This window comes from Carassius auratus, chromosome 5 (assembly GCF_003368295.1).
Source record: "Carassius auratus strain Wakin chromosome 5, ASM336829v1, whole genome shotgun sequence".
Lineage (NCBI taxonomy): Eukaryota > Metazoa > Chordata > Actinopteri > Cypriniformes > Cyprinidae > Carassius > Carassius auratus.
The window spans coordinates 11,074,440-11,087,307 of NC_039247.1; the positions used below are offsets into that span (position 1 = coordinate 11,074,440).

The 12,868-nt window shown below is 39.6% G+C and overlaps 2 protein-coding genes across 2 annotated transcripts; both read right to left on the minus strand.

Annotated features, from left to right (window-relative positions):
• Positions 1 to 545: 545 nt before the first annotated feature.
• On the minus strand, positions 546 to 10,232 carry LOC113075158 (protein phosphatase Slingshot homolog 1-like). The gene is made up of 15 exons (XM_026247867.1): positions 9,669 to 10,232; positions 7,976 to 8,013; positions 7,777 to 7,877; positions 7,160 to 7,224; positions 6,949 to 7,070; positions 6,769 to 6,837; positions 6,232 to 6,297; positions 5,918 to 6,112; positions 5,645 to 5,738; positions 5,428 to 5,556; positions 4,802 to 4,848; positions 4,552 to 4,698; positions 4,213 to 4,413; positions 3,124 to 3,751; positions 546 to 2,940 (listed from the first exon to the last, which is right to left on the minus strand). Exons 1-15 carry the CDS (start codon positions 9,738 to 9,740, stop codon positions 2,002 to 2,004), a joined length of 2,913 nt encoding a protein of 970 aa, XP_026103652.1. The 5' UTR covers positions 9,741 to 10,232; the 3' UTR covers positions 546 to 2,001.
• An 865-nt stretch (positions 10,233 to 11,097) lies between these two features.
• On the minus strand, positions 11,098 to 12,605 carry LOC113075264 (synaptic vesicle 2-related protein-like). The gene is made up of 5 exons (XM_026247962.1): positions 12,173 to 12,605; positions 11,929 to 12,040; positions 11,718 to 11,799; positions 11,532 to 11,621; positions 11,098 to 11,421 (listed from the first exon to the last, which is right to left on the minus strand). Exons 1-5 carry the CDS (start codon positions 12,291 to 12,293, stop codon positions 11,218 to 11,220), a joined length of 609 nt encoding a protein of 202 aa, XP_026103747.1. The 5' UTR covers positions 12,294 to 12,605; the 3' UTR covers positions 11,098 to 11,217.
• Between the last annotated feature and the right edge of the window lie 263 nt (positions 12,606 to 12,868).

Consider the following 12,868-nt stretch of genomic DNA (forward strand, 5'->3'; position numbering starts at 1 on the left):
TTTTGATTTGCAGAAATATCCCCCCCCCCCCCCCCAAAAAAAAAAAAAAAAACATAAAATAAATAAATATACAACTATACTTTGAAATGGGAATGCCCTCATTATATATATTTTGTAAACATGGGGAAAATAAATAATTTGATAAATAAAAAGCCAATATTAAGTTCCAAAACATAATAGTTTCATACAGCAGTGACTGAGCAAATGCAGACCATATGGGAAAAAAAAGAAAAACACCTTCTTTCGAATCTCACTCGAGGTGCTTTTTTCTCAGATTTTCATTCTTCTTAATGCAAACGTGTAACTTTTCACATTATTGTATAAATAAAAATTATCCTCTTCAAATTCTTGTTTACACTTATTGCACAGGCCACTTTGCATATATATACACATATGTATATTTAAAAAAATTATAATAAAAACCTTAGTGGGCAACACAAAGACCAATAACATTAATATTTTTTTCATATATATATATATATATATATATATATATATATATATATATGAAAAAATAATTAAGGTCAAGTTTAATCAATGCTTACAAACTTAGTTATCTTGGAGCACTAATCAAACTTTGTGTGTTCTTTTACAGATATCATATATACACCATCATGGTATTTAATTGAGCTCAAGTTCAAGATCAAGCAGGTCCCTATGCCCACAATATCATAACAAACTGTTCATACCTGTTAATACTCAATGTACATAACTGTCATCATCAGATGCTATGATGTCATTTCATATAGGAGACATTTTAAAAGGACCTTTTAAAGGACGATAGTGACACATTTCAACATCCTCTGATCAATTGTATTGTACTAATGTGTTGCTGCTAAAGCCTTTTGCACATCACAGGCTACGATTTGTACAATAAACAGCTTAAGCTAAATTACATAACAGTAGCTACTCTAGTAGCACATTATAGATGTAATTGACCTGATAAACACCAGCTGAGAAGCAAATTAGTGTTGTAAGACAAGTAGCCAACCACATTCATGTTGCATTTTTCTCTGGAAATAGACAATAATTATGTGGCTTTGTTGAAGTCATCCAAGTCACTATCAGAGTGGAATAAAAATCTCCTCACAAAAGTTTGTGGAACTATACAACTTTTGAAGGCACGGTTCAAGTTAACAAAAAAGTCACCAATTTAATTTTATGACTTCAGTGTTTAATTGTAATAGTCAATTAGATATGAATTTTTTGGGCTTAGATTTTGATCATGTTTTAATAAAGTCATAGCTCAGATGTTATCACGGACATATCAATATCTACTTCTAAATCTAATTCAGTTTTTAAATAACTTATAAATACTCACCTACCACCTTATTTGGTCCAACCAGTAATTTCTATGGACTGAAAATTTCTATGATCAGTGGTCCGATTAGTTATTCCATAATATGTTTCTAATTTTCACAATTATGTGCACCTTTATGGTTTGTAATGACTATCTTAATCAGAATAATGGTCTCTTTTTGCTATTAAATCATCACAACTGCATTGGTTCTTTTGCAGTAGCACATAAATATTCTGTACAACAATCTGGGAGGCAAAATGTCATCTATGTTGTTAGAATATCAACCAAAGGGCACAAAACTGGAGTTTTAAAGTTAAAGAAAGTTTAAATTATGGAGATCAAACAAATATTTGAGGAAAATCAGTTCATTTAAAAAGGTCTGATTATGCCACCTGGGCCACGTTTATATTAAAACCTTAACAGGTAGGGCTTCCTTTAGCAAGACAAAGAAAACCAGTATCAACAAAGCCATTAATGAAGGTCCAAGCCAGAGCATGCTTTAATACATATCTTAGTTAAAGCACAGACAAACACATGAAGAATGCAGTGCAGTTATGTAAAGGGCTGCTGGAAGTATGTCCAAGCCTGGCCTGATTGTTCTCATGAGGTGTCTTGCAGCATCAGCCTCCATGGTTGCTCTCGATGGCTGTAGGACTGGATCGGTCCCATTCACTGAGAAAGCAGTTCTAAAATCTTGGGAGTCAGCTTTTCAAACTCTGCAACACAGTTGAAGTTAAAAAGAGCTTGGGGGAGGAAGAGGATTGCACGCAAAGAGCAGGCTCTTGGTTTTCGTAGTCAGTGGAGACTGTGGTGGAAAGCATGAGGTCCTCTGTGGAGACGGCCAAGTCACCTAGCTTGGCCAGTGAATTAGACCTTTTCAGTTGGGAGGACATGGTCAGTCCAGTGAGCCGCACACGGGCCTCAATCTCTCGAGCTCGCTGACGTACCAAGCCTGGCTGGCCCCTACAAATTCTCTGCAGACTATCGCTGCTGGAGCTGCGTGTCAGGGCCGAGCCCGGCGCGAGTGTTTGCTGGAGTTCACCGGAACCAGGGTGCAAGCTGGGGACGTTCCCCTCATCCACTTCCATGTCCTCTCTGGCAATGTCCTCTATGCTCAAGTCCATCTGCTCTGACAGTTGTTCCAGTCTATGGTGCGCCAGCTGCGTCTCCAGAGGGGCCTCCTGACTGAGCTCCACCGTAGGCCTCTCACCATCCAGACTGAGCTTCAGGAGAGTGAGCTCTGTCGTAGGACTACTGGAGCATTCCTTACTCCCCTCGTCCTCCCCTACCATTTTGTCCTCAGTCTCCAAGGAATAATGCAAATCCTGAGGAAGGTCTTCGCAGCTCAGTTGCTTGTTGTAAATGTCCGAGTTGGCTTGACCGAAGCAACGAATGCACTGGCAGTGCCCGCTGCTCATGTGATGCAGAGGGGCAGGAGGAGGCACCTTATTGGCGGAAACGGGACTGAATTTGTGTCCTCTGGGGGCCTGGATGGACAAACTGGGCAGGCCAGTGTGACGTGGCAGGTTAAGGCGATGGGTGCGACGTTCGCAGCGGCGGCCACTGGGCAGGCGCAGGCAGTCTCGGCACGACTGATATGAGGGCTTCACTTTGTAGGGCTTTCCAATGCTAGCACTGTCCTAAACCGATGAATACACACAGGCAGGGAGAATGCATGGTTAGGTTTTTTAAAGGTGTAAGAGTACGGGATGCTTTAGAGAAAGTAAAGCGTTTAGGACGGATTCACAGAAAAGAGCTCTTTGAGCTATAAGCTTGCATACAAGCCAGGAGAGCTGCCGCTACAGCTAAGACGTCATACTCACGTCAAAGCCAGAAGGGCAGCTGCGTTTCCCAGCCAGCCTGTTGCTGTTGTTGGCGTTCTCGTTGTTAAAGCGGTTCGAGTTAGCCAGGTTCTCGTCTTCCCTCAGCGTCTCCTCGCCACGAGCTAAAGCGGCCATCTCCGCCTCCTCCTTTTGTGCTTCCTCCTCATCCTCCTCCTCCACCGTGCTAAACTCCAGCCTCAAGCGCATGTCCTCTATAGGCTCCAGTCGGCCACAGGTCTGGGCTGCTGTGCCCTCCCCGGGAAGGCCCAAGTGAGCCATGGGGAAACCTTCATCATCCAACAACGCATCCCTCTCTACATCCTCAATCTCAATAAAAACTCGTTCCATGCCTAAAAGTGGAGGACCTCGAACTGGCGTGGAGGGTTCACTGTCCAGAGCGGTGTCTGATAGTCGCCGGAAGTAGTAGTTGTAATTGAGATGATCTGTCGGCTCTTCTCCGCAGCAGGGGGAGGCACTTGCTCCACCATGGCCCCAAGCAGTCTGCTCTTGATCGGGGTGCAGTGACGAAAATTGAGGAGTCTGGTCACCACTGGCAGCTGAAGCCTGGAGACCCTCCAGCGAATACTCATCACCATCCGGTTGACAGAGTTTGTTGTGTCTCTGCTTGCTACAATGACAGGGAACAAAGGTAGCAGTCATCTCACGATAGTGGGAAAAAAGAAAATACAGTCAAAGAAACTGGCAAAAAATAAATAAAAATTAAAATAATTTTGTCCCTTTATTCCATGTTTGAAAGACCACAGCATGTGGTCACAAGAAACAGTTGAGATGGGCCTCATGTTTATGTCCCCACCTAGTCTTTGTTGTTCAGTTAATTTTCACTAGAAAGACCATGCTAGTGGATCAGCTTCACTAGCACCAAATCAACATAAACCAGCCTGGACCTGGAAATTCACGCTGTTCTAAAGCTGGACTTTTCACATTAAGAAATGTACTAATGAAACGTAAGATGCTCTGAATAAACTGTGCATGCTAAATGAATAAATATAAATGTGAATGCAAATGGAAGAAGAATGCTATATATGATGTCAAAAAGAACATGCGTCTTATTATCTTGGGATTTCCCACCTGGCATCTAAAATCCCCTCGTACTCCGCAAGTTGTTTCATAAAAGCTGGATTGGGTTGTGCTATATTCCTCTTCTGTTTGACAAAACTGTACGCCTTCTCAAGCGACCATCCATACTCCTTCATGGCATAAGCAATGACAGTGGATGCTGAGCGACTCACTCCCATCTTGCAATGTACAAGGCATTTGGAGTTGTTTTTCCTATATGAAATACAAACAGGGCACTCACGTCAAAAAAAAAAAAACTAACAAACTGGCTACAATATGGCTTTACTGAGTGAAACAGCACATGACAGGAACGTGTTTCTAATGTCTTTCTAAACACGAAAAGTAACTCACTTGGCTTTAACTATGAAGTCGTAGGTTTCGTTCCAGTGTGCCTGCAGATCTGTAGTCTCATCATCATGAACTCGGATATTACAATAACAAAAAGTACCTGGGAAAAAGTTGTCAATCTCTCTTGTGACATTGAGGATATACCCAACCCTGCATCAAAATAAACAGATGTTAGACTGTTTACTGCTGATTTGTGTTAAATACACATATCATTTTAACTCAATGCAGTCGGTTGATGTATAGCAGCACTAACCCAGAGTCTTGAAGCTCCTCCAAGTTGGAAGCATTCCATTCTGAGCCCTGCAATTAATGAGATGTACAACAACCATAGCTCTATTTGTTTCAGAGTCTTAAAGCTCCTGTCAGTAACCATGTCACTTTGTTGTAAACTTAAAGGGAGCTTGTTTTCAGTGGATGTGACTCAGAAGTCAGAATGATCAAAAGTTTAGAGCAAGTGCACTATAATTGTGATTTAGGTAAATAAACACTGCAAAAACGTTTTTAAATAAAATAAAAAAATGAAGTAAAATGATGAAAATAATTATTATCCAACCTTTTTGATCTTGACAGTTAATCTTATCTGCAGGCTCCTGCGTGTGTTTGCTTACATAGTGTAAGTGCTGCAGATTGGCCCTTCTTACCATTTGTGTACTTATCTGTGATGTTTTGTTGTTTTCAATAACCAGGAGGATTATTGCTTTTTTTTATTTTTTTACGTGGATTAATCCAAAATTGAGCAATGCAGTAGTAAATGCATGCAGCCTCGCCCCCAACCTATCAGAGAACTTATACTATGCGCTTCTCTTTTTAGGTCAGCAAACATCTTAACCAAACAAGAATCAAACATGGATGGCAGAGAAATCTTGGAGGAAGCTTTACCAGGTACAGATGGTCAAATATGAGTGTAGCCTTGTCCATCTGGCCCAGGATAAGCAGCATCTCATTGTCAATAAACTCTTTATACTCTCTCAGGTTGCAGCTCATATGTTGTTCCAGTTCATTTCGGATCTACAGAAGTGAAAGGATTCAGTTTAATGCTCCTTCCATGGCTGCGGGATTCATGTAAACCATGGCACAAAAGCCTGATTACATATACCTCCTTAGAAGTAATATTTTCCAGGTCCTGAAACATCATTATGTTTCGGAGTTTGGCTTTAATCAAACACTCGGTTCTCTCTCTCTCTGTTGGCCTGTGCATGACATGAAAAACAATGTTAATATAAACAAAATAATTTAGGTTTTCGGTCCCATAATAAGCCCACAAAATACAATTTTAGTACCATAACAGAGTATTCAATCTTGTATTACTAGAATCAATTTATCAGGCTGCTTATAGTACTTTTTGCTATACGCTGATATATGAACTCACTGCTCAGAAAACATGACTGGTGAGTCAGGCCGCGTGTTCTCCAGATCTGTCACAGCATTCCACTCATCGATACAACTCTGCTCTGAGGATATACAGCTCTCATAATAGCCAACCCATGTGAGGGCCATCCCTCCTGGGAAGTAGTTGTATCTGCAGGACACCTCACATGCTTTGTGCAACACCTGGAGGGCAGACCTGCATACATCAAATCAAACGTAAACGATTTATAGAATGTGTGAGCACACTATTAAAATATCAACAGAAAAAAACACATTATAAACGCACTATAAGAGGATACGTAATAGTTAACATACCACATAGCCTGGACTGACACAGGCTTAAAAACATGAAGTCTTCCTGCTGTGCTCACACTGAAACCTCTGGGGGTGAGAGAGGGGAGTTCAGGCATGTAAATTATGAGCCATGACATCATTTGTGATTATACAGAAATGCATAAGCAGGCAGCAGGACGATGCTGCTTTCCCAGGCTGGTCAGTGGAACAACTTTACACCACAAACCAGTGGAATATTCTCTCTAAATAATGCCCTGTCAATAGTCCCCAGGTCACATGCACGGAGATCATAAACATGTTATTTTGTACTGAACCTGTAGAGGTCATTCTCTGTACACATTTATAAAGTGATTTTAAGTGGGCCCAAACATAGACAGTGTATTATAATATAATAGAGTATTTCTGTGTATGGGATGTGTGAGCAATCAGTTAACCAGGAAAAGAAAAACATTTAATGAAACAATGTCAACATGGGTCAGGAAAATTCAAGACAAGACACCTAAAGCCCTAAAGCAGGATTTAACCTTTGCCTTACAGGAAGTGAATTCATTTATTTACCCATCTCCATCCAAGTGAATTTTGGTATCACTCCAAAGTGGTAGAGTCATCCCAATAGAGCAACTTTTACTACAGCAAACAAACAAACAAACAAACAATGATTTGTGTCTACCAATAGGTGTTGTATAAAGAATACAATGAATGCATACAGGCTGTAAGTTCGAACAAGCGGATCCCTACCTGTCCTTATCTGTAAAATCCACCCCAAGCAGCATGTTTTCTTCAGTGTCCTGATGCCCATTTGTGTAGACAACCACCATGTACCGCACGTGGTCTGTCCAACCGCTTTCTAACCTAACAACCTGTCGATGGAGACAGTGTCCATTGGTATATGCACATTGTGAGCAGTACTCATTCCTACATTGTACTAGACACAATGTACGTCACTTACTAGTTTAATTCTATCCTCAGCACGGAGGGTGTTTATCATTACTTGTAGATGCTGTGGTAGATCCCCTTTAACAACAATGACAAATAAAGAACAAAAATTTGATAATTTTATGGACAGTAAACCACTATTTTCATCAACAATAACATAACAGTGTAGCAAAAGTTGTTAATGGAAAATCCACTTTTATTGTTGTGGTTCAAGGCAGTAACCACCATAGACATTAAGGTGGGCAAGTTCCCCCCAATAATTAGAAATGGCCAAATTGCTCACACCAATATTTGACATTCTTGATGCTCTTCTGCTGCACTCCATTACATTATAACTAAATGACATTTTCTAGGTGGTTTTCTTCAACGGTCTAACAGCGTTGATCAATGTTTAAATGACTGAGATGGCTAATCAAATTAAAAAGGAAGGCTTAGCTGTTCACAGAAACCAAAAACTTGTGAAGATGAAAGAAGCCAAACATTTAATATCTGACAACTGTTTTACGATTGAAATGTTGAACAACTGACAATAATATCCAGTGATGCAAAATGCTTTGTATTAATTCCCTTGAATCCTTAATTCTTCACACAAACAAAATTGATCATGGTTATGACCTTGTTATAGTTTACCTGCATTTGTATGATGGGTGGGTGTTCTGGGCTCTTGTGCACTGCTGCCTTGCTGTAAAAACAGAGCTGCCCCTTTTACCATGAAGAAACTTTCACTCAGGCTGAAATAGGCCACAAACACAATTATGAAGAGATTCCAAAATTAAGATTCATCATAGTTAAAAAAGGATTAGATAAGATAAATAATAATAGCACTGACCTTAGGTTTGCCTTTTGATCATCATCACTGCCTAAATCCTGACAAATAAAACAGCAGATGTGGAATTACAAAAGGCCCTGGTAGAAACTGTATACTGAATGAAATTACTTTGCATATAAAAAAATCAATTCTGGATGTCTCTAATTATGGCTTTGAGATACAAAGCCATTAACACCAGACTCTTTGATGAGATGGATCCAGAAATGCGAAAAATGAATTCTTTAAATAGTACACAGAAACGTTTTATGCTTAAGCAAAACAAAAATACTTTTGGATAGATTTAGGGCACATTAAAAAATGAAAGCCTCGGGATGGACTGTGGGCTTATGTTATGGTAGGCTAGCTCATTAGTGGGCTGTCTCTAAGAAGCCTCAATAGCAAAATCTGGGGTGGGGGGGACATGACAACATTCTGGGTCCCATGATTGGTCACCAGGCAGAGTATCTATTCAATGACATCATTGCAGTGAGTGTACTGGGAGAAGTGAAGTGAAGACACGGTTCTTTCGAACAGTTCGTTTCAAAGAACCGGTTAAAAAAATGATTCAGCTATTCTATTAGTTCATGGAGTATTGGTCCCTGACAAGCACAGCATTTATTAATAAGACTGTTTATTGTAATTTAATGTGCCCCAGACCAGTTCAGTCAGTTGAATTCATGATTTAGCTAGCAAAGTCATTTAGAAAACACATTATATTACATTAGTATTAAACAGTATGGAAATTAATTTACTCCTGTTTAAAAAAAAAAGTTTTTGCATGAGTTTAAAGAAATCTTATCTATTAAAACCCTCTCCGTATGGTATGTGTGCTCATAAAACCCTCATAAAATCGTTCCAATATGTTTAAATAAAGCAATTTAGCTGTATCTCTCATACTATAAATGAACTTAATTTTATATAACTTTCAGCTCATTATAAATTGCAAATACCCGAATAGAGAATTCTCGGATTAATGAGGCTTTTACACGAAAACCATTCTGACATTTGACACCGTTTCTAATCTTAATTTCAGACAGGTCTGATGAATCAGTTCAACCGATTCTTTCATATGATTCGACTCAATGTGCAAATAATAATGAGGTTCGTTCACGAATCGTACATAGTGAGAACTACCAAACGCTCAATAGGTCATAAGTATCATATTACTTAGAAACCGTAAAGCATATTTGTGGTATGGCTGAATTGATACTGCGTTAAATATACAAGGCAGCCGAGTTATGACCACTTTATCCCCAACACACACAAAAAAGATACTGTTATTGAATGTAAGGTAGGATAAACAATTAAATGATAATTTCAAAATGCACCTATAGGCCTACAGCCACTAAAGGAAAATAAGTATCACATACTTCAACCACATACACAAATTTATTTTGATCATTTCAACAACAGAGACATAATTCAGCACTGGCATGCTTTGTTTTGTTTGGGCAAATCGAGTTAATCCCCATCATCAGTCGCGTGCTCTCATTCACACTGCCTGAAAACAACCTCCTCATCGCTAACGTGAAAACTTCAGCATGCGCTCGTCTACACAGCAGGCTGAACTCGGTGACCTCTTGTACTACTAAATTTGCACATCGTTAGAAAGGAGAAATGATCCAAGAGCCACAGGCCCGACTAATATTCGCTGTTTAGGCGCTATTTACACGTGCATCCCCGACATTGCCTCCGCCGGTCAGCCTCCACTCACCTCCCCCGCGTTGGTGCTGGCTGAGGATGCGGCGCTGGGTGTAGGGGAGCGCTGCAGAGTCACCAGAGCCATGGCTGAAAACGCTGTAAAGCGTTCAGGGAAACCCCACAGGCGCTCCGGTCCGAATAGGACACGCCGAGATATCCCGTTCAGCACCCGCCAGTGACGGGGTTAATGCATTCAGAGGCGCATTAAATCTATTTAGCGGAGCGATAAACCCATCATCGGCTTTGTCATCTAACTCAGCTATTCGGCAAATTCTCATTCACGCCAGCGATGCCAATAAACAACGGTCTGTGCTCTATCTTCCCGGCTGGACCGTTGATTTAGTGGCCAGACATAGTGGACCTTGTTTCGGGACCGCCGTCCGTGGTTGGTGTAGTTCTGTGATCGTCTGCGTTAGATATGGGCTTCTGGGCCAACCGCGTGAAGGTGACTTGCACTTCTCCCTGACAACAGTGCATCCTATGCAGACTCAACACCCAATCATCCACATACTACCAGAGCCCTTATGATGTAGACCATCTCGAAACTAACGTAATGCTTGATCACTAGATTTTTCCTTCCTCCCTGTGACGAAGAGAAATTTGTATGGTTCAGCAACCAAAATGGAGCAGAATGTGTTTTATAATGCAAATTCAACCCCTGGTTGAATAGCTTATTCCATGAAAAAAAAAAAAAAAAAAAAAAGGTGTTAGCCAAGACCGTGTGTGTTAGCTAGCTGTTGTTGACAAATTTTACATTTATATAGGCCTATACACTTTTTAATTTATTTTAAATTATTGTGGGTTTATGCAATTTTTTTTTCTCTACCTAGAAAAAAATTAATAAAAATAATAATGACTCAACTTGCACTACACAAACATTTGTCCAATCAGATTCTTCTCTCTACAAAATGTCCCTCCCCTGCAGTTAATCAACGAGTAGCAAATCGTGACTCCTGAATGCTGTCAAACCGAAGTCTTGGCATTTGGAAATTGTGAGAAAATAAAGCACAAACTTGAATCTTGAGGAAATGTCACAAAACAGAGCGAAGTAATGTTGAAACTTGCTAAACATATTTAAACCTTCTTAAACATGTTAAAACTTCTTGTTTAATATAAGTCAATTGTGTTTTATATATTTATATAGTAATTTGTTGAAAATATAATTTGTTGTGTTTGACAGTTATTAGAAATATGTCAGAAAGAGTTTGCTACTACCATAGTTTGCTATAGGGCCAACCTACTAACATGCCAGATGCAATGACATTTTTGGGGGGGCAGTAGGCGTGTATGTAGAGTTCATTGGAAAAACATCACAAAAGAGAGAAATCAGCAATTGTGTATCTGAAAGACCCAACAAAATAAACAGCTTATTGTAAAATGAATTACAATATTTTATGAGCATAATATTAACAGAAAATTAAATATTTATTTAAAAATATATTTCAGAATTTATTACATAACATTCGGTATGTACAGGTATCAGGTATGGCATGATTACACATTAAAGCCTTCTCTATTATCAATCCGAAGACCAGTTTTCAGTTTCAGTTTTCCATGTGCTGTTAAGGACATGTGTTGCTGGAGGATTCGGCCATCTCAGAGTCATGTGGCATGTCCATGTTTTTTTGTTCCATGGTGCTTTGCGTTGATTCCTGGAGGCTCCGCCCTGTTGTTTCAGTGGGCAATACCAAGGATGCCACTGTGCCCAGCAAGGAACATATTAAATACACAGAGACAGTCAGGTAAACCGATGACTTCAGAAGGACCTGAGGGGATACAGACACAAACACACACACACACACACACACACACACACAGGAAAGCATAAATACATGTTCAACACACCTTTCTCTTCTTATGAAGCCGGAGGCTTTACCTGAGCAATAAATGGTGTGATGAAAGCTCCAACACAAGCCATCCCGCTCCCTGTACCAATACCAATAGCTCTGGTTGCTGTAGGGAAAACCTAAGGAGGCCACGACAAGAAAAAAGGAAAGTGCAGTTTTAATGAAAATTCTATTGGGATTGACTCACACTGCGCCACTTTGCAAGGAAGCCTCACCTCAGGTGTATAAACATATGCAACCTGCCAGCCCCCTGTTATACAGGCTCGAGCAATGAAAATAAAGACTGTGAGAACTGTCCTGGAAATTGTAAAGTAAAAGATAAATATGTTATGTCAGTGGCTTAAAAATATTTTTTATTACTTTTGCAATTACAATGGTTATTTTTGCATACTTATTTGAATCTGTACAGGTTTTTTATGAATGTACCTATGTGTGCAGGCACACAATGGCAAAATAGATACAGAGAACAATAAAAAACAAATTGCCATGCTTTTTTTCCGGCCAATTTGATCAATCATCCACAGGCTGACCAGAATACCTGTTCTGACATCAAGACACAAATCACACAGTTGCCTATTTTTTGTATATATGTAGCTCATATAAAAATGTTTGGATTTAGGTTGATTAACTAAAAACAGCAACATGAGAGGAGAGAATGACTTCATGTCACCTGGAAATTCTGCTAAGGTAGTCCACAGAAGGTCCATATAATCATTAAAAGTCAGATAATTGCACTCCAAACTGCACTGAGGTTCCATATTTGAGTTATCAGTAGCTGGAATAAGACACATTTTTATTAAAATTCACAACACATTGTGCTTCATCTGTTTATGGGAAATTAAAGATTTGAAAAGAAAATGCACACTACTCTTTGGAAGTTTGGGGTCAGTAATCAAAAGTGACAGTAAATTTGTCCATTTTCTATTCATCATACAGTCCCAAACACTAATATTGGCATGCTGGTGATTAGGGGCTGTTTTTATTTTTTCGGTTTCTGGCCCCAGGACTCAACTTATCTCTGCGATTCTCCAGCTGTGATCCTTGGAGAGTCTTTGGCCACTCAAACTCTCCTTCTCACCGTACATTAGGATAATATAGACACATGTCCTCTTCCAGACAGATTTGTAACATTTTTAGTTTATTGAAACTTCTTAATTATCACCCTGATAGTGGAAATGGGGATTTTAAACACTTAAACTATTTTCTTACAGCCACTTTCTATTTTGTGAAGCTCAACAATCTTGTTCTGCACATCAGAACAATATTCTTTGGTTTTACTCTTTCTGAAGGATGTTTAAGGGAACCTGGCCTTTGTGTCCTTTTATCTGTAATCCTGTGGAACAGGAAGTCATGGCTGGAGAATGTC